Raw genomic sequence first — 23,099 nt, forward strand, 5'->3', positions numbered from 1 at the left:
ATTTAATTATTATGATCTTACCCTGAAGATCCCTTTGGAACTCCAACAGTATTATTCTCATAGTTAAAATTGTTTGTTCAAAACATAGTGCACTAATGAATTCATGACGTCACCTGAGCTTCCTGGTTCACTACTGTACCCATCCTTCATTATTGGACATCATAATACCTAATAAAATATAAAACATGCTGACAAACGGTCGTGTATGATTAAGTGTTGTCTTTGATTTGTATAATTGTTCCTCATCACTCTTCAAAAAGCACAAACAAAGTAAATTATGTTGCTCTTTCAACCTGAAGTGTCAACTTTCCGTGTTTCATGTAAACGCAGCGTGCTGCGTTCAAGGACAGCTGCTCGTGCACAGCTTAATTGTTCTCCGATTCGTTTGTCATTTGCATTCTAAACGTTTGGCTGCCACTTTTTCTGGAAGTCAGCGACATGGAGGCAGGATTGTGATCAGGTAAAGTAAAAACATGTTGTCATTAGGTATATTTGGCGTAATAATAACTTTAATGGTGGCCTGCTAGCTAAATGGTAACTACTTTGCAATTAGCTCGCGTTCCATCGTGTTTTCCTCTCCTGACAGTCGATTAAAAGTTGCCACCGGAATAAAAGGAAGTTTCTGGTTGAATTGTCCAAATATTACAGTTTGTTAGGGGGCGACCATGGACGTGGGAGCGTGTGGTTTGCGGTATGAGCTGCTGGCGGAGCTGGGCGAGGGCGCCTACGGCAAGGTGTACAAGGCCAGGGAGGTGGGCGAGGATGGGCGCCTCCTGGCGGTGAAGAAGTTGAACATCCGCGCAGACACCTGCGACAGCGGCATCCCTCCCTTCATGCTCCGAGAGGTGGCGCTGCTGCGCAAGATGAAGTACTTCAACCACCCCAACGTGGTCGAGTAAGAGCCAAACATTCAATAAGCGTTTTTGTATGACTTGTTTTTTCATTACTGGCTGAAGCTTTTAAAATGTTTAAACTACAAATCATTTATTACACTAATTATAATTCCTGGCTTCTGTCTATTTTTTTACATGAAACCAAATGTCTAGGTATAATGATTGATGATAAATTGAACTGGAAATCTCATGTAAAAAAATATACAACATAAAGTAGCAAGAAACACATCAATAATGAATAAAGCAAAACATGTTCTATCTAGACCAAAAATCACTTCATATTCTCTACTGCTCGCTAGTGTTACTGTGTAGAAATATGGGGAAATAATTACAAAGGTACACTTAATTCACTAATGGTGTTACAAAAAAAGATCAGTTAGAACAGTGATTCTTAACCTTGTTGGAGGTACCGAACCCCACCAGTTTCATATGCGCATTCACCGAACCCTTCTTTAGTGAAAATAATATGTTGTTGTTTTTCAAATTCAAGACAAAGTTATGTTTTCGTTAACACTTTAGTATGGGGAACATATTCTAAGTAACAAAGACTTAATTTAGCGTTTTTTGGACACTAGGGGAACATATTCCAAGTAACAAAGACTTAATTTAGAGTTATTTGGTTAGGGTAAGGGTTAGAGGGTTAGGGTTATAATAAGGCCATGCCGAATAAGGCATTAATAAGTACTTAATAATGACTAGTTAAGAGCCAATATGTTACTAATTTGCATGTTAATAAGCAACTAATTAATGGTGAATATGTTCCCCATACTAAAGTCCATCCATCCATCCATTTTCTACCGCTTGTCCCGTTCGGGGTCGCGGGGGGTGCTGGAGCCTATCGCAGCTAGAATCGGGCGGAAGGCGGGGTACACCCTGGACAAGTCGCCATCTCATCGCAGGGCCAACACAGATAGACAGACAACATTCACACTCACATTCACACACTAGGGCCAATTTAGTGTTGCCAATCAATTTATCCCCAGGTGCATGTCTTTGGAGGTGGGAGGAAGCCGGAGTACCCGGAGGGAACCCACGCAGTCACGGGGAGAACAAGCAAACTCCACACAGAAAGATCCCAAGCCTGGGATTGAACCCAAGACTACTCAGGACCTTCGTATTGTGAGGCAGACGCACTAACCCCTCTGCCACCGTGCTGCCCCATACTAAAGTGTTACCATGTTTTTTTTACTGGTGCACAAAATGAACCGTGCATGAACATCACCTTGTTCAAACAACAAAACCAACACAGTGCATAAACTCACAACAAATTACACACCTGCAAACCAGTCTGACTTCTGCTGTTGCCGTATCCGTAATACGCCGATAGGGAGAAGTTTTTATTTACACGATGAGTCGGGTGTGTCTTGACCGCCGCCGAACCCCTGAGCCCGACTCACCGAACCCCTAGGGTTCGATCGAACCCAGGTTAAGAACTACTGAGTTAGAATAATACATAATGTTGGATATAGAGAACATACAAATCCTTTATTTATTGAATCAACGATACTGAAATTCCACGACATAGTGAATTTGCAAACAGCTAAAATTATACACAAAGCAAACTATAACCTGCTACCCAAGAATATATAACAATTATTCTCAAAAAAAGACGAGAAATATAATCTTAGAGAAAAATGTAATTTAAAACATTTGTATGCACGTACAACCCTTAAGACCTTCAGTATATCTGTATGTGGAATTAAATTATGGAATGGATTAAGCAAAGCAATCAAACAATGTACTAATATGATCCACTTCAAGAAACTCTTCAAACTTAAAGTGTTTACAAAGTACAAATAAGAAGAACCATGGTAAACATTCTGAATTTATTTCATCCATCTATTCTTTCATTCTCAAAATAATCTTACTTATCTCATCATATGAAATATGGCTTACTTCACCAATTAGTATTTATTTATTTATTTTTATTGTGATTACTTATGGAGTATATTGTGAATAAATTGAGAACAGGAAGTGAACAAAAGTTTTAGCAACTGTTATATAAAAGAAAAGGGGTAGGATTAAATAAGCTCTGCTTCTTCCTACTCCTTTTCGAACATGTTGAAAAGAGAAACTGGAAATTGTGATGTATCATGTTGTATGCTTGCATGTTCGAAATAAACTCAAACTCAAACATGGCATGTCCTAATGAGGGTCTCGACTGAGCTGTATGGTGAGTTCCATTTGTACTGGGAAGTCGGAATTTCCGAGTTCCTAGTTAGAATTTGTTATTGTTATGATAGCCTTGTTCTATTCAGTTTTGTTTGGTTTGAATGATTACCTTATTCTTTTTCAGTTTGTTTGGTTTGGATGATTGCCTTGTTCTTTTTCAGTTTGTTTGGTTTGAGTGATTGCCTTATTTTTTCAGTTTTTGTTTTGTTTGTTTATTTTTTGTTCAACTTATCTTGCTTGTTTATTCTTTTCATTGATTGTTTGTTCTATTAATTTCTATGAGTGTGTGCACTGGGTAGGGGTACAAACTTGTAGTTTTTAGGCAACAATAACTTTTCTTGTCAACTGGGTCATACATGTCCTGTAGCCTTTTTTACTACTCTAGAGTCTACGCCCCTGGTGGGTGGGTGCGTGTGGGTGTGGGTGCCTGTGTGTGCATATGTGATATATTGTTTTGTATTGATTTGTTGCATTGGATGTTCTAATGCACTACCGGCAAAGAGATACCAAGAAAATGTTTCTTTTGTGCGAAGGGGCAGGAAATATAAGATTTTCTTCATCCTGTTCCTTTTCGACATGGCTGTGTATTGAATGCAGTAAGGTATGTGAGATTGTTGAAATGTTGTTGAAATGTACACATCCAAGTACGAAATAAATAAATAATTGAATTGAAATTGAATTGAATTTCGACTGGAAAGCCCCCTGGGGTCAAGTTTCCGACTCGGAAAGTCAGAGCATTCTCACCACCCCTGAGTTGGTTTCAAAGATGGCTGCTCTGGACGTAAACAATGATATCCTTTATTTGCACTTCTGATTAGTTTTCGTCGCAGTTTTAATCTCAATGGGATTTTTCCTGGTTAAATAAAGGTTACATTAAAAAAAAAAATCAGCCATATACAATGTATTGTAGTGTTGTCCCGATACCAATATTTTGGTACCGGTACCAAAATTATTTAGATACTTTTCCGCAAAAAATTGCATTATTGGCTTTATTTTAACAAAAAATCTTACAGTACATTAAACATATGTTTATTATTGCAAGTTTGTCCTTGAATAAAATAGTAAACATACAAGACAAGTTGTCATTTACTAGTAAGTAAGCAAACAAAAACTCCTAATTTAGCTGCTGACATATGCAGTAACATATTGTGTCATTTTCCATTCTATTATTTGGTCAACATTATTAAGGACAAGTGGTAGAAAATGAATTATTAATCTACTTCTTCATTTACTGTTAATATCTGCTTACTTTCTCTTTTAACATGTTCTATCTACACTTCTGTTAAAATATAATAATCACTTATTCTTCTGTTGTTTGATACTTAACATTAGTTTTGGATGATACCACAAATTTGGGTATCAATCCGATACCAAGTCGTTACAGGATCATACATCGGTCATATTCCAAGTCCTCATGTGTCCAAGGACATATTTCCTGAGTTTATAAATATCATATAAAAAAAAAAACGAAAGACGATGTTGTGATCCCAAAAAATATTGACGTAATCATAGTAGTATCGACTAGATACGCTACTGTACTTGGTATCATTACAGTGGATGTTAGGTGTAGATCTACCAATGGCGTTTGTTTGGCAGACAGGTACTTTTCAGAGGTGATATAGTACCGACTATGATTAATCAGTATCGTGGTACTACACTAATACCGGTATATTGTACAACCCTAATGCATTGTTGTACGCTTATATATGGTAACATGTGAAATACATTCATTTCATGTGGTATATACGTTCTACATTGCTACCAATAGTATCTGTGTTTCCTCTTCATCCACCATGTTTGAAGGTCGCAGAAAGAGTGCATATTTTCACATAAGATATTTATATTCAGAACGCAAACGCAAAAAATAGCTTTCGTAAATGTGGCCATCTTGATTTCCCACATCGTAACTTGAACGCTCACAACTCGTGTGTGACGTCATTCCCAGCTCCAACTTCCCACTTCCGATGTAAGTAGAACGCAGTAGTAGCTTAGGGGTACCCAAACTTTTTCTCCTGAGGGTCACCGACTGACAAATCAAATGATGCAGGGGGCCGTTTTGGTAGTTTTCACCCTCAAAACCAGTACAATATAGATTTTTTTTAAAGAACTAAAAAATCTAATTTTGGTAGGAATTTAGTGTGAATGTTGAGGAGCCAAAGCTGAAGAGAAATGCTAACAGTTAACACGGTGGCCAGATAGCGTCAAGTAATGATATTAGCAAAAACAGCTAACCTGCTAACCCCTGTAATGTTTTTCTGCTCTTGAATGGGATTGTGCTGAAAATCTTGATTTCCCCTTCCGGATTAATGAAGTACTTCTGATTCTGATTTTAATTCTGATACCATGCGTACAGGTAGCATTAGTTAAACAGCAAAATATATCACACTGAGCAAGCATTCTCCCGAATTTCTCCCGATTTCCACCCAGACAACAATATTGGGGGCGTGCCTTAAAGGCACTGCATTTGCGTGCCGGCCCAATCACATAATATCTACGACTTTTCACACACACACACGTGAATGCAAGGCATACTTGGTCAACAGCCATACAGGTCACACTGAGGGTGACCGTATAAACAACTTTAACACTGTTACAAATATGCGCCACACTGTGAACCCACACCAAACAAGAATGACAAACACATTTCGGGAGAACATCCGCACCGTAACACAACATAAACACAACAGAACAAATACCCAGAACCCCTTGCAGCACCAACTCTTCCGGGACACTACATTATACACCCCCCGCTACCCCCTACCACCACCTTAACCCCGTCTCTCCAACCCTGCTCACCTCAACCTCCTCATGCTCTCTCAGAGAGAGCATGTCCCAAATTCCAAGCTGTGGTTTTAAGGCATGTTAAAAAAAAATAATGCACTTTGTGGCTTCAATAATAAATATGGCAGTGCCATGTTGGCATTTTTTTCCATAACTTGAGTTGATTTATTTTGGAAAAACTTGTTACATTGTTTAATGCAGGGGTCCCCAAACTTTTTGACTCCGGGGCCGCATTGGGGTAAACAATTTGGCTGGGGGCCGCGCTATCCCCCAGCGCTATATATATATATATATATATATATATATATATATATATATATATATATATATATATATATATATATATATATATATATATATATATATATATATATATATATATATATATATATATATATATATATATATATATATGTAAATGTGTATATATGTGTGTGTGTATATATGTCCATGTACATATACATATATATATATATATATATATATATATATATATATATATATATATATATATATATATATAGTATATATATATATATATATATATATATATATATATATATATATATATATATACAGTGGGGCAAAAAAGTATTTAGTCAGCCACCCATTGACAATCAATGGGTGGCTGACTAAATACTTTTTTGCCCCACTGTATATATATATAGTATATATATATATATATATATATATATATATATATATATATATATATATATATATATATAGTATATATATATATATGTATTTATACATATATATATATATATGTATTCATACATATATATATATATATATATATATATATATATATATATATATATATATATATATATATATATATATATATATATATATATATATATATATATATATATATATATATATATATATATGTATTCATACTAAGGCTGCAACAACTAGTCGATTAAATCGATTATTAAAATAGTTTCCAATTAATTTAGTCATCGATTCATTGGATCAATGCTATGCGCATGCGCAGAGGATTTTTTTTTTTTTTCTTTAAATACTTTTTTTTTTTTAATAAACCTTTATTTATAAACTGCAACATGTACAAACAGCTGAGAAACAATAATCAAAATACGTATGGTGCCAGTATGCTGTTTTTTTCCCCAATAAAATACTGGATAGGATAGAAATTTAGTTTGTCTCTTTTATCCGATTATTAATCGATTAATTGAAGTAATAATCGACAGATTAATCGATTATCAAATTAATCGTTAGTTGCAGCCCTAATTCATACATATATATATATATATATATATATATATATATATATATATATATATATATATATATATATATATATATATATATATATATATATATATATATATATATATATGTATTCATACTTATATATACCTCGCGCACTAATTGACTTAAAGAGCGCACTTGCTGCATGTCACGTTATCGATGGTAAAATGCATTTTTTTTTAGACAATATGATTTGCCTGAGTGGCTAGGAGACGGTAGAAAATGGACTCGTAAGGACAAACTTTAAAAAAAAAAAAATAATCCCAAAAAAAAAAAAAACTTTAAAAAAAAAATTTTTTTTTAACTTGGGACTTCCAGCGGGCCGGATTTTGGACACTGGGGGGCCGTATCCGGCCCGCGGGCCGTAGTTTGGGGACTACTGGTTTAAATGCATCCAGCGAGTCATCACAACAAAATTAGGCATAATAATGTGTTAATTCCACAACTGTATATATTGGTATCGGTTGATATCGGAATCGGTAATTAAGTGTTGGACAATATCGGATATCGGCAAAAAAGCCATTATCAAACATCTCTAATGCTAATAATTGTGAAAAATTATGCACGGGCTGCTAATGGCCCCCGCACCGCATTTTGGACACCCCTGCTGTAGCCTTTCCTGACTTTTTTTTTGTTTTTAGCAATTGTGTGTGCTGCGGGGACGCCTGTCCTAACGCATACGTTCAAAATATCAATTGTTTTTATGATTTATGTGTCTTTTTGTCTTTTTCTTTCTGTCAAATGACTACACAGACTGTTGGACGCGTCGGCCATCATGGAGGGCAGACACCTGGACCTCACTGTGGTGTTCGAGTACATCGACCAAGACCTGGCTGCTTACCTGTCCATAAACTCTGCTTCTGGACTTCCCAGGAACAACATTAAGGTTTAAAAAAACTGCCCTTGAAAAGCCAGTTCAATTCCTGGTACCTGGGAATCAATACTGGTACTCAACAATAGCAATTTTTGATACTTTTGTGTTAATGAATATTGTTTTTGATAAAAAAATATTTTTTTATTGCAACATTTTAAATGATTATGGTAGCTGCTGTCCAGTTGTTATATCTTGTTAAATTATCATAATTCTGAGTATGGAGGTATGAAAATAAATTGCAATTACAGTTTCAAGTCCAAGACGTTAGATGGCAGTAGTGTATAGTTTGTGGTTTGATGTTTTGTTTTTTGTTGCGCTTCAGAAAGTGTTAATAAATTACACACCAGCTGTGTTATTGCCATATAAAATCGCTAATGGTAATCAGTAGCAGAGCAGATTCATCTTAGCATCAAGCTAGTAAATTTTGGGAAAAATGGAGCCTTACTTTACTTACAATGGAGCTTTGTTTGAGTCAATATTTTCTTGGCATTGACCATTGCAACCTAAAGGTACTTTGGCTAAGTCCGCTCTCAGTGCTGCTGGAGTGATCGCCAAGTACCGAAGTGTAAAGAGCCGACTGAGTCTGCTCGTCGCCGTAACATGGCACCTTTGGATTTTACGTGAATTGGTGCCCAGTAGGACCGGCGAGATTTGGTCGGTCCCAAAAAAGTACTGGATTCAGTGCCGATCTCTAATTTTTGATAAACCAGAGGTCCTGTACAGTAGATTGCTACTAATCTACTGTACGGTGTTTGTTTCTTTTGTTAATTTTTTGACAATAAAAAGAAAACACTTTTTTAAAAATTTTCTATCAGATGTTGACATCATATATCGGTTTGATGAGCAAAAAAACATGTATCAGTGTGCATGTAAAATGTCCGATACAAGCAGTCCTGCAGAGTGTTTACTTGTGATAAGCTGGACAGCCAGTTAAGAGATGCCTCAAAAAGGGCCAAAACATCATAAGGGACCCATCTCAGCCTGGACATAAACTTTTTGAACTGCCGCCCTCGGGCAGGAGATACAGGACAATAAAATGCCGGACAAACAGATTTAAGAACACTTTTTACCCGAGAGCAATAGTGTCGCTGAACACAAGACAAGAATGACTGTGCATATGAGCTGTGTGCTTGGTATTTTTATGTATTTTTATACATTTATCTATGTTCTTATGTTTTTATGTGTTATTATGAATTTGCACTAAATTAGTTTTGCTTACAATTTCGTTGTACAATGTACAATGACAATAAAGATATATTCTATTCTATTGTATTCTGGACAGCCAGTTAACATCTAAATGTCCTCCAATAAACACACAAAGTTGGTCATTTCTCCTAGTTTAGTCAAGTGATTTACAAAAGGTAAATATACTAAATAGGCTGTTGGCTACTAAGAGTTCACAGCTGCACAACAGCTAAGCTCATAATAGCACACAAGCTAGACATACTTATTAATAATTGAACAATATTGAGTGTAAAACAGCACATTTGTCAATATAAATAAGTATCAAATATTTATAATGACATAAAACACATTCAAAGTCTCCAAGGCAGAAGCGTATTAGTGTTACTATGTTTGAGTAATTTCACTCGATCTAACCTTTTGTAACATTCCACGCTGCAAAATAATACAAGTATGTATGATTCCGGCTCATATTGTATCGGATCAATATTCAAACCTCCAATATTTAGACTTAGACTTCCTTTTTATTGTCATTCAAATTTGAACTTTACAGTACAGATAAGAACGACATTTTGTTGCATTAGTTCATGGTAGTGCAGTTTAAAAAATCAATAAGGTGCAGATATAAATAAAGAGATTACTGTACAGATAAATATATTGCGCTTTTGCATATGCATCCACGTTTATGGATGTATGTTATATTGTCTTTATATTCCAGCGAGTTAATCCATTTTTGGGGGGAATTGAGGGGATTATTAGGATGCGTTCATGGCCTGAGGGAAGAAGCTGTTACAGAACCTGGTGGTTCTGCTACGGAGGCTGCGGAACCTCTTTCTAGAGTCCAGCAGTGAAAACAGTCCTTGGTAGGGGTGGGAGGAGTCTGCAGATTTTCTGAGCCCTGGTCAGGCAGCGGCTTTTTGCGATATTGGTATCATATCGGAAGTGAAAAAGTGGTATCGGGGCTAGGTATGGATACCGAATTCGATATTTTTATAGGCACTGACCGAATTCCATTGGTACTACCGGGTATTGATTCACATAAAATCCAACGGCGCCATATTTCAATACATTTGTTGCACGTGACGTCACGTTTGGTTTAACACTTGTCCCGTCCGGTTGCAGATTAACCACCGGCTCACGTAAACTATCACTCAAGCAGCATTGAGGGCGGACTTACCCAAACTCCCTCAAAGTAATGTTGCAATTTTCAACACCAACAAAGCAAGTATACATTGTACAAAATGCTCAAACCTAAAGTAAGGCTCAACTCTTCCAAAATGCGCTGGCTTGATGATAATTTACATTGGATTTGCCATAGACAGGCTAGTATTACCATTAGCAATTTTACATGGCGATTTGAACACCTACAAATTTGGTAATGAAATTTACAATTAAGATTATTGTTACAATTACACAGCTGGTGTGTAATAAGTACAATAATTACAGTACAAACACTTTGTAGGTCGCAACATAACACACTCAGCTCACACTGTAAAAAAAAACGTTGTAGTTAGACAACATACCATAGAGAGCCTATGCCAGAGGGGTTTAAAGTGCGGCTTGCAGCCAATTTTTTTTACGGCCCGCTGCACATTCTAAAACTACTATTAAAAAAACACCTGATTTAACATTGAATAATTAAAAGAATAATAATATATGACTAGATGACAAAAATTATTGCTACGATTAAAAACTCTGTAAATCAAAAGGCTCTTAACATGTTATAATTCTTTCGTACTCCCATATCTTAATTATTGTGTTGAAATCTGGGGTAACAATTACAAATCAAACATCAAATCTATGTTCTTACTTCAAAAGAAAGCTATTAGAATTGTAAAATATGTGGATTATCATGACCATACCAATGCTCTGTTTATTAAATTAAAAACATTAAAACTGCACAATCTTGTTGACCTCAACACTGCTATTGTGACGTACAAAGCTCAAAACCACATGTTGCCTGGGTGTCTACAGGAGAGGTTCAAACCTAGGGAGAGTCCCTATGACCTCAGAGGTTCAGCTGTCTTTCAGAAAGCAAACATAAGAACGAGCTTAAAAAGTAGATGTGTTTCTGTCAGGGGGGTTCATCTGTGGAACAGCTTGGATGATTCCTTAAAATGTTCCAGTTCCATTCACACATTTAAAAAACACTTTAAGACCAATGTCTTGGAAAAATATATCACTTTTGAATCAACACAGTAGTTAATACTATGATCAATGTTAATTACAAACTAAATGTGGGATATAAATAATAATGGAAGTATAATTGTTTGTATATAGTATATAATTGGTACTACGGTTTAACTAACATGTGTACAAAGATATTTCACATGTCTTTACTGTGTATATAATTGAACAGTGTTTATGTTGTGTATAATGTGTATTTATAATATGTTGTGCAAAGGAAATTTCATAATTTTTGGAAGCTCATCTTGTATTTGACATTGTTTATAGGGTTAGGCGCAATAAGTGTTCAACTTCAGCCTAAACCCTTTCGGTCTGCAACATTTTCAATTTATGAATGTACAACTGTTTGTTAATGTAAAACTGTTTGTTTATTTTCTTGACCACTGACCGAAAAAAATAATAAATTAACTAACTAACTAACTTATTCCTAACATTTTTATGACTGAGACCCTTTTGGGTCCTTGGAACAAAACTTTAGGGGAACCCTAAAAGTTAAAAAAAAATCTATATACTGTAATGGTTTTGAAAAGTAAAAATATCAAAATGGCTCCCACCCATTTTGATTTTTCAGTGTGAGGTCCTCAGTGGAAGAGGTTTGGACACCCCTGGCCCAGAGTCGTGGATAAATAGAGTATGGCCAACTCGGTTTCAGACGATTTCCTAAATGATAGGTCAAAAGATTGTTGGTCCAAAGCTCATGAAGATTTTTGGCAAAATGAGGGTAATAAGTTATTTTTTTGGTCCTATTTTGTTACGTTTATTGGGCTGTCGGGAGTGTGTTAGTGAGCCCTGCTGGTCACTAAACATTGCATGTATGTACACAGTGCAGTGCATCAAATAGGGCCGCAATATTATATTTTGATGAAATAAAACCCATGTTTTATTGTAAACTAATGAGCTGGGGTATGTTTCAAACTTTATAGAGACATATTATTTTGGTTTATTTTGTCAGAAAAACTAGCGTCAAAAAGACAGCATTTACATGCAGCCGGGCACAACCACACACGTCCTTGGTAGCAAACATGGCGCCTGTTGTTTAGTTGGCCATACTCTCTTTATACACGACTCTGAGATAGTCTATACCAGGGGTGTCCAAACTTTTTCCACTGAGGGCCGTACACGGAACAATTTAAGCATGCGGGGGCCATTTTGATATTTTTCATTTTCAAACCTTGACAAAATATATGGATTTTTTTTTTTAACCTTTAGGGCTCCCGGGGACTATAAAGGGTCTCAGTCATTAAACTGTTAAAAATAAGTCTAATTATTATTATTATTTTTTATTTAACGCTTACAGTAAATTTCTATATCAACTTGAGGATGATAAAAAGTAAAAAAAAAAAAAAAGGTTTTCTGTCAAAGACAACTTTGTTTTTTATAGTAAAACGGAAATATGCAGTATTTTGTAATTACAGCCTTAAAAGATCAATAATGCAGGACACCATTGATTGTAAGTCTTTAATATTTTTGAGTAATCACAGTGAAAAGTTAAATAAAATCCTAATAAATATATTTGGGATCCAAAAGGTCCCCCACACATAAAGTGATACATTTTTATTAGGGTTTTTTTACTTTTAACACTTAAATTACGAGATCAACTTCAGATATATCTGTCGATTTTACGTTTGAGCTATTATTTTGTTTGTTTTATGCTCTTTTGTCAAATAAAACTTTGATTTTTTTTATATGGCAACCACACAATATATGCAATATTTTTTCCACATAAAACATTTTAAAGTGATATTTTTTAAGTAATAATTCATTATAACATAGATTTTTTGTCTTTTTTTTTTTTTTAGCAATGGCAAAAAAAAGAAAAATAAACAAAGACAAAAGAAAAAAAACAGCCTGCATGGCAGCTTTGTGTCAACATTGCAACGTTTTCTTGTTAGATTTCACCTCATTCCACTTTTTTTAAATGTTTTTTTTTAATTTTTGCAATATTATAAATTTTGCAATTTTTGCAGAATGTGTGGCGGGCCGGTAAACAATTAGCTGCGGGCCGCAAATGGCCCCCCGGCCGCACTTTGGACACTCCTGGTCTATACAGTACTGCTAACTAATGTCTTGGAAGTGCACCTGCATTTCAAATGAGATTTAAATGTAATCAAAAAACAAAATACAACAATTGGACAGCACAGTTACCATAATCAGCTCATTTTTAAATGTTACATTAAAATATACAGTGTTATCATTAAACAATCAGCAGTTATTATTACCACACACAAAATTAACGAAAATTGGCATCATTGAGTCCCGGTATCGATTGCCGGTTATCGGGAATTGGGTGCCGTATCGGTTCAAATGTGAACGGTACCAATCCCTAATCGGGACATCCCTAGTATTTCCCAAGATGCTATGCTGCTGTGTCTTCTGCATTTAGGATGTGATGCACCAGCTAATGCAGGGTTTGGACTTCCTGGTAACCCACATGGTTCTGCACCGTGATCTGAAGCCAGAGAACATCCTCATCAGCAGCCGTGGAGAGGTCAAGATCGCCGACTTCGGCCTGGCTCGCGTCTACAGCTTCAACGGGGCCCTCACGCCAGGTGTACGTGCGCTCTCACCTTCTACTGGCTACGCTCTGAAAGGTCCAACCAACGTGTGTATTTTAAAAATAGACGACACTTTTGCCGCCGCAGGTTGTCTCCTTGTGGTATCGAGCTCCGGAGGTTCTGCTCAACTCGGTTTACATGTTCTCCGTGGACGTGTGGAGCGCCGGCTGCATCTTTGCTGAGCTCTTCCTGCTGAGGTGAGACGATGTCGTTGGTTGCCACGGTGACATTAACCTCACGTTGAACATGCTTCTGCGTCCCACAGACCGCTCTTCAAAGGGTTCAGTGAAATGCAGCAGCTGAAAAAAATCTTTGAGTGAGTACTTCGTACTTATATGATACTGTATGTATTTGATATATAGCTGTGTTTACAGCAGCATGGCATCACTCTTAGCTTGAATATATATATGACATTATGTTTTACTACTGTAAGTGAACAAAGTCCCCACTAGGTGGTGCTATTACACTCTAATTCTGCCCGTATGGACATTAGATCCTCTAAGGCAGTGGTCCCCAACCACCGGGCTGCGGCCCGGTACCGGTCCGCGGACCGATTGGTACCGGGCCGCACAAGAAATAAAAAACTAAAAAATAAATGTTTTTTTTATTTTTATTTTTTTTATTAAATCAACATAAAAAACACAATATATGAACAAGGGGATGGGTCAAATGCAGAGGACAAATTTCACCACACCTAGAGTGTGTGTGACAATCATTGGTACTTTAAAAATATACATTATATATCAATATAGATCAATACAGTCTGCAGGGATACAGTCCGTAAGCACACATGATTGTATTTATTTATGAAAAAAAATAAAATAAAATTTTAAAAAATCCCCCTCGGTCCGTGGGACTAATTTTCAAGCGTTGACCGGTCCGCAGCTACAAAAAAGGTTGGGGACCACTGCTCTAAGGCAGTGGTGTCCAAAGTGTGGCCTGGGGGCCATTTGCAGCCTGCAGCTAATTTTTTAACACCCTGCGGCATATTATAAAATGACTATTAAAAGATAAAAACATAAACAAGTGGAATAAAAAAGCAATAAATGAAACAAAAAAAAGTTGCAATGTTAACTCTAATAACACAAAGCTGCCATGCGGGCTGTTTTTTTTTCTTTAAAACTGCCATTGTTCAAGACATAATAATGAATAAAAATCGATGTTGTTATGAAATATTGACATATTTAAGTCTCTAATTACTTCACATGAAATATTCCATTTAGAATTTTTTGTAGGGGAAAAATATTACATCTTTTGTGTTTGCCATAAAAAATAAGGTTTTCTTTGACAAAAAGGGCATTAAGAAAACAATCAAACAAACCAACAAGAAACATTAAAAAAAATAAAATATTTATATATATATACTTATAGTCAACAGATAGATCTGACGTTGATATTGAGATTTATGGGATGATAGTCAAAAAATAATAAAAAACATAATCGTTGGATATATCTTGAAGTTGATCTAGAGATTTAAGCGTTGAAAATTAAAAAAAATTATAAACAATGTATGATCTATTTTTAATAGTTTTTAATCCCTGAGAATTTTAGTGTAACTTTATTTTTACTCATTCGTCTGCTATCATGTATTTGGTTCATTAGGGTGATTGGTTTGCCTGACGAGGAGGAGTGGCCCCAGGACAGTCCCGTGCCCTACTCGCCGTCCTGGGGGCCGAAAAGCTCGTCTCCCGAGCTGCTGCCCTCGCTGAGCCCCGACGAGTGCGACCTCCTTTTCGTGAGTTCCTTCCCCTGCATGTCCGTCAAAAGCATCACGACGGTGCCAACAAATGAATTAAAGTCCGCGTTTGTCGACCCACAGAAATGTTTGACTTTCACGCCCAGCAAACGCATTTCAGCCGCCGAGGCCCTCACTCACTCTTTCTTCTCTAAGAACTGACACAGGCGACGCCTTCCACAGTCAGTCACATCCACACAATCAATGAGTGTCTTGTTCAACCATCATGAAAGGTTCCAAAAATATATTATATTTTGTTATTCACTCTTAAAAAAACACTACCAGCACCTTAAAGTGGACACTTTTATTTTATATATATTATTTCCATAACTAGCACTTGATTTTGTGAAGATTATGGCTTCAATACTGCTAGTTTTTTTTTTATTTGCTTGTAAGAGTTGTCCAATATTTCGACATTAACGTGTTATCTATTTTGTTATGGAGTGTTTAAAAACACAGTATTTGCACCTTAACACATATTCTACTTGCACAGTCTTTATTTTGCGAGGAAGGTGGCTTTACGGTGTCCTCACTGTCAGCAATGTTTGTGTGGATATTTTTCTACTGATGTTCCACTGTTGACCATGAGTCTTGCATTTTATTGCAAACTGTTTATGACGCGATTCATTAAAGCCGTTTCATGGCTGACATTTGCACTCAAAGCGTCTCTCCATCCTTTTTCTATTGGGTGAGCTGGAGCTTACCACAGCTGACTTTGGTGTAAGACAACCCTTGCGAGCACGAGGAGAACATGCAAACCACTATATACCACAGTATAAACCAAAAATGCCCTTGGAGCGCGCAGACAGTAAAAAAATTTCTGAATCTAGACAGTGACCCAGATCAGACCCAAAATGTAATCACTTGTTCTTTAACCCATTTCTGACATTCCCTCAAATGTGCTCATTACTTTGTGAGCTATCTAAAGCTGAATGAAAGAAACAATCATCAAAAGTTCACTTATATAGCCCTTAATCACAAATCCCCCTCTTGTCCCCGCAATTTCCCCCTGGCTTCCTTTTTTTCTCTTTCTATCACCTCCTGCTCCGGCCCGGCTGCACCAAATAATAATATACATCCATTTAATAAAGTCAAATACAAATAAGGCAACAAGAGAAGTATCCCACACTTCTCTTTTGTAAAGTAAATTTGTACAGCCGATATGGGCATCTACATCAACAATATGATTTGCCTGAGTAGCTGCACAGGACAAAAAAGTGATGTTCACGAACGAATCGAGTCTTTTGAACAGTTCTTTTAAGGGAACGATGAGAACCGATTTGCAGTTGCGAGCCGTTAGTTTGGGAGCCCTTTTGTTATGCACATACTATACAATGTTAACCTGACTCTTGCCAGATCCTTGTAGTTCGCTGAGATCCACACAAGGATCTGGGATCGAGGGCAATGCAAACTCCTTCAAGATAGCAAAAAATAATGAACCAATCAGGATCACCGGGCGGGATTTCATAGATGTGACGTACAGAGGTGGGTAGAGTAGCCAGAAATTGTACTCAAGTAAGAGTACTGTTACTTTAGAGATTTATTACTCAAGTAAAAGTAAGGAGTAGTCACCGAAATATTTACTTGAGTAAAAGTAAAAAGTATGTTGTGAAAAAACTACTCAAGTACTGAGTAACTGATGAGTAACATACACACACATATCATATATATATATATATATAAATATATATATATAAATACATACATACATTGATATATACAGTGTATAATTTATATTTATTTATTTTGCCGTTTTTGTTCACATGTTAAAGGTGTTTTAATGAATATACATGCATGTTTAACATATAGATTCCTTTCTTTCATGAAGACAAGAATATAAGTTGGTGTATTACCTGATTCTGATGGCTTGCATTGATAGGAATCAGACAGTAGTGCTGATAACGTCCACGTTTTCAAATGGAGGAGAAGAAAAGTTCCTCCTTTCTGTCTAATACCACATGAAAGTGGTTGGTTTTTGGCATCTAATTTGTCCAAGTTCCATATTCGTTTTTATACACTTTATAAGAAATACATTGGCGGCAAACTCCGTAGCTTGCTAGCTTGTTTGCGCTGGCTTTCGGAGGCTCTTATTTTGTAAGCGCAGGCGCGATGGAGCGGCACTTTTATTGTGAAGACAGGAACTGTGCGGTCAGTCTTTAGGCTTTTGACGGGATGTACGGACGGTTGAAATAAAAAAGTTTATTTTTTCCTTTACACTTTTGATTGGTTGATTTAAACTTTTATTAGTAGATTGCACAGTACAGTACATATTCCGTACAATTGACCACTAAATGGTAACACCCCAATAAGTTTTTCAACTTGTTTAAGTCAGGTCATGTGACCGCCTGGCTCTGTTTGATTGGTCCAACGTCACCAGTGACTGCATCTGATTGGTGGAACGGAGTGAAACGTCACCAGTGACTGTATTTGGTGAAACGCAGGCACTTTGAAGGTCTGTCTGACAGACCAAAACGAACAAAGCGTGCATTAACGGATCAATAAAAATTAGTAGCGAGTAGCGAGCTGAATGTAGATAAAAGTAGCGGAGTAAAAGTAGCGTTTCTTCTCTATAAATATACTCAAGTAAAAGTAAAAGTATGTTGCATTAAAACTACTCTTAGAAGTACAATTTATCCCAAAAGTTACTCAAGTAGATGTAACGGAGTAAATGTAGCGCGTTACTACCCACCTCTGGTGACGTAGCGCCGAAGCGACTGTATGATTCAAACAATTGATTCTGCTATTGCAACTGTTTTGTCGAATCTATCAAATATTAATTCTTTAAAAGATGAACAGAGAACGGTTTTGAACTTTTCGCTCTGTCGTTATCCAATATGTCGACTGTTCTGTTTTGGATTTCCCAGCGTCGTGAGTGGTTGAAGTAGCACATCATTCAAGATAACGGACAAGTGGTTTATCCAATCACATACAAGGATTTTTTTTACAAGGCCCCGCCTTCTGAAATATATCTCCTATTGAGAAGTCCCAGATCCTTGTGTCTAGCTCAGCGAACTACAAAAATCTGGCGAGAGTCAGGTTAATACAATGTCACCCGACTGCCAACTGGACTAAAAAATTCTACATTTTAAAATTATTGGTATTTTTATACATTCTAGTTTGTTTTTTTTCATTCAAAATAGTGATACCACTGTCAGAGCATGCGGATATGGGAACACCTTAAGGAATATTTACAGCAATATTTCAGAATAATTCTTAGCAATACCGTAATATTTGTGATATTTGTGTGAATATAAATTATTCTGGTCTACATCTTATCTTATCTTAACAACCAGTGATTGTTTTGCTGATGGAAAAAAAAAAAGAACCAGGTTTTTGAACGGGTACACAAGATCCAGTTTTATTCAAAGAGCCATAAATCCCATTTCTACATTGATTGATTGATTGAAACTTTTATTAGTAGATTGCACAGTACAGTACATATTCCGTACAATTGACCACTAAATGGTAACACCCGAATAAGTTTTTCAACTTGTTTAAGTCGGGGTCCACGTAAATCAATTCATGGTAAAACATAACATAACATAACATTATCACTCAAATTGTTACCAATAAATACATATAATAATGTGACAAAAGGAACAACACAGCAACAAAAAGATACTTGTGAAAGTAAATGTCAATCAGAGCTGAAAAATATCAATCTAACAAACCGATACTACTATTGGTATCGACTACCGATATTTGGATCAGTCCACCACTGCAAGTGACGGCTCGTCATATTCAACGACACTTATATGCCAATTTAATACTAGCAACCTTTTAATAATTATTATAATTAATTATGATGAACCAGTGATACATTCTGATTTAAAAAAGTTATATTGTCGCAGTTGTGATTAACCATGTGCCCGTATTTCTTTTCCCGACTGTCTTTAAATGCAACACCTCTAAACACATAGGCCCCCTACTCTTCAGCTTGTTGCCGTTTAAAGGAGGTTATTTCCCGGACGCAGTCAATACTTTGAGAGCCATCGAGTCTATTTTTACTCTCCATCCGTGAGTGCCACACGCCCCCCGGCCACGTCTCCCTCCTCCTGGCTACTTTTGGAGCGCCTCTTGACCGTCAACTGCTAGCTAGCTTGGCCAGGAGCTAGCCAGCTCACTCACGCCCACTTCTGCCCGCTCTCGCTGGACGTCGTAAGTATGAACAAATCATTACGTTTTTTTCACTTTTTTACTCTGCAAAAGTACCAATTTAGGAACTTTATTCAATACATTTTAGTTGGCGTTTTATCAATCTGCTGGCTCGTTGTTACCCTCGTGAGGCAGGTCCCTGAGGGGCAACAGAGTCACCTGCTTTTGAAGATTATTATTATTATTTTTATATTCACTTTTTCTTGTGATGCTACATGACTATGTTGCCTTTTCTATTGATTATTGCAGAAGTTCATAGAGATTTCTTCACTTTCTTCACTTTTTTTTTTTTTTTAAATCAGAAATGGAAATGAGTAATGATAAATAATGTAACCTAATATAACAGGGGTGTCCTAACTTTTTCCACTGAGGGCCGCACACTGAAAAATAAAAGCATGCCGGGGCCATTTTGATATATTTTTCATTTTCAAAACCAATACAAGATCGGTAGGTTGGAGTTCAAATCCCAGCCGAGTCATACCAAAGACTATAAAAATGGGAACCGTTTCCCTCCCTGCTTGGCACTCAGCATCAAGGGTTGGAGTTGGGGGTTACATCACCAAAATGATTCCCGGGCGCGGCGCCGCTGCTGCCCACTGCTCCCCAAGGGGATGGGTCAAATGCAGAGGACAAATTTCACCACATCTAGTGTGTGTGTGACAATCATTGGTACTTTAATCTTTAATCTTAATCTTAATATATAGATTTTTTTTTTACACTCAAGTTTGTCCAGGGGACTAAAAATTGTCTTGGTCATAAAAATGTTAAAAATAAGTATTTTATTGTTTATTTATTTTGTATTTTTCAACACTTAAATCTCTAGTTAAACTTCAGGTGTATCTGTCGATATAAAGTAAAACATTTTTTTTTCATGTTTTATGCCCTTTTTTGTAACGTGAGAAACATAAAGCATGAAATATGCAATATTTTCCCATAAAAATGTACAACTGATTGATGTTGATGTGAAACAATTGGAGCGTTAAATGGGTCAATAATTCATAACACCGCTGATTTGATTCATTATAATTTTTTGCAAAAGGCTGAGATAGGCTCCAGCACCCCCCGCGACCCCGAAAGGGACAAGCAGTAGAAAATGGATGGACAGTTAAAATAAAAATCCCACTAAAATGTTAAGGGATCCAAAAGGCCTCCACTCATTAAAGTGTAAAAAATAAGTCATATATTTGTATTTATTTATTTTTACTTTAAACATGCACGTGTCTAGATCAACCTCAGATCTATCCGTCGATTATAAGTAAAAAAACATTTGTTATGCCTTTTTTGTCAAAGAAAGGAAATGCAATATTTTCCCCAAAAATATTTCAAAGTAGAATATTTGATGTGAAGTAACTGGAGCCTTGAATTGGTCAATAATTAATAAAAACATTGGTTTTGATTCATTATTATTTTTTCAGCAATGATAGTTTTAAAGAAAAAAAACAGCCTGCTTGGCAGCTTTGTGTTATTAGAGTCAACATTGCAACTTTTTTTCGTCACATTTTGCCTGTTTGCTCTTTTATTCCACGTTTAATGTTTGTTTTCTTTTTGATAGTATTTCTAGAATGTGCCCGGGCTGTTAAAAAATGAGCTGCTGCCCGCAAATGGCCCCTGGGCCGCACTTTGGACACCCCTGCAATATAGTGGAGTTCGTAGATGACAATTTTGGTCAAGATCCAAGCTTGTGAAGCCGAGTCATACATTTAATGGCTAACAGCATCTTTTCCGATGATTTTCCCGTCATGATGAACTCAACTTGCGCATTGCAATTTCGCCGGCATTCAGGCCGATCCTCGGGGAGCTGCTCGTTCAAGTACGACCCCGGAAACAGCTTAGCTACAAACCAAAATGGCCGACTCCCTGTCTGTTTTATAGCCGCTGCCCCACAACCTCGATTTACAAACTTCACTAGTTCTTCAACAGGGTTCGTAAATAGCAATAGTTCATATATTGAAGCAAATTTCTCCAAAAGAAACAATTTAACATGAATAATTGGTTCCAGCCTTGACAAAAGTCCATATTTTACACTTTGAACACAATATGAAGAGCTGTACAGTACTGAATATTAAACATAACAAGAAGCTGATGGATCAACTTTCTAATCGATAACAAAGCCAAGACAACAACAACAACTAGATGTCCTCCTCGTATTCAGCCGCCCTGCCGACACGCACAAACTGTGTCACTAGCCATGTAGTGCAGTCAACTTGAAATCACACAACTCCTTAAGTCATGCAATTGCATACTTTTGTAAATTCCAATATAATGTAATAAAGGAACAAATAAATGATAATACGTTCCGAATATGTATTTGTTCAAATTAAAATATCTACTTAAATATCTGCCTGACTTGTCATTTCAAAGCAAGTTATCCATAAAATTGTACTGTGTAAAAATTACAATAGATTTTATGGTAAAAAACTGACAGCTAGGTTGCCAGAATTTTGCCGCAAAAAACAGTGCTACTGTTTTTCCATTACCAGTAATATGCTGTAAAAAAATTTTTACAGTAAAAAATGTTTTTACTGTAAAAATTAACAGATTTTTTACAATGTATGTAAAAAAAAACCTCCAATAATCAAATGCTTGGGCAATTGTTTATTGTTATCATTAGGCGAATCCTTATACATTTATATTCATATATGATTCACTGTTACAAACGGCCCTCTGAGGGCAGCCATACTGCGATATTTTCAATTAGATCAAGTTTGACACACCTGTATAAATGCACAATGTATGTAATAATCTAATGTCCTATTTTTCGGTTACGGTTTCATGTGAAGAAGTCGAAAATCAAGGCATGCTGGGAGCACATTTGATTTACCATCAAAAACCCCACTTAACCTAATAAATTATACATTTGATCGTTTATAGCAGAGGTTCTTAACCTTTTTGACCTGAGGGCCCAACTTTTCCACTACAGAGGGGCCCGCAGCCCACTCAAGTATTAACTCTGAATTGGTCATCTTGATTTTAATCATATACAAAAGTTATATCTAACCTACTTACAGTTTAACAAGCTTGTCAAATGATGTGACACCATATGTTAATCACAAATATTTTTTGACGCATAAACCTTAGGCTTAGGTAAGGCTGATTAGAAAAATAAGTACTAACCAAATATACTGCATAAGAAGGGACTTTTTTTTACATACAATTATATAGTGCTAAAAAAAATCAACTAAATTAATAATGAATAAGTTGAACTAAACTGTAAAATGCAAATGAAAAAACAGCTTTGCCACTTTAGTCATATTTTTTGCGTTTAAGAAACTTCTCTATGACTTTAG

At 36.2% G+C, this 23,099-nt stretch overlaps 2 protein-coding genes across 3 annotated transcripts in view; both read left to right on the forward strand.

Annotated features, from left to right (window-relative positions):
- The first annotated feature begins 335 nt into the window (after positions 1–335).
- cdk21 (cyclin-dependent kinase 21) lies at positions 336–16,286 on the forward strand. 2 transcript variants are annotated; one of them, XM_062050139.1, is made up of 8 exons: positions 336–460; positions 649–895; positions 7,878–8,010; positions 13,751–13,918; positions 14,010–14,119; positions 14,188–14,238; positions 15,525–15,657; positions 15,742–16,286. In XM_062050139.1, exons 2-8 carry the CDS (start codon positions 666–668, stop codon positions 15,817–15,819), a joined length of 903 nt encoding a protein of 300 aa, XP_061906123.1. In that variant the 5' UTR covers positions 336–460; positions 649–665; the 3' UTR covers positions 15,820–16,286. The 2 variants fall into 2 exon arrangements, with proteins under 2 accessions (XP_061906123.1, XP_061906124.1); XM_062050140.1 differs by having other exon boundaries at positions 344–460; positions 657–895.
- A 3,130-nt stretch (positions 16,287–19,416) lies between these two features.
- The window catches only part of svilc (supervillin c), a 48,562-nt gene continuing 44,879 nt past the window's right edge, over positions 19,417–23,099 (forward strand). The window contains exon 1 of the mRNA XM_062050141.1: positions 19,417–19,815. The gene's annotated coding sequence lies outside the window, so the exon portion shown is untranslated. The remainder of the gene's footprint in view (positions 19,816–23,099) is intronic.

The sequence above is a fragment of the Entelurus aequoreus genome, linkage group LG06, assembly GCF_033978785.1.
Source record: "Entelurus aequoreus isolate RoL-2023_Sb linkage group LG06, RoL_Eaeq_v1.1, whole genome shotgun sequence".
Taxonomy (NCBI): domain Eukaryota; kingdom Metazoa; phylum Chordata; class Actinopteri; order Syngnathiformes; family Syngnathidae; genus Entelurus; species Entelurus aequoreus.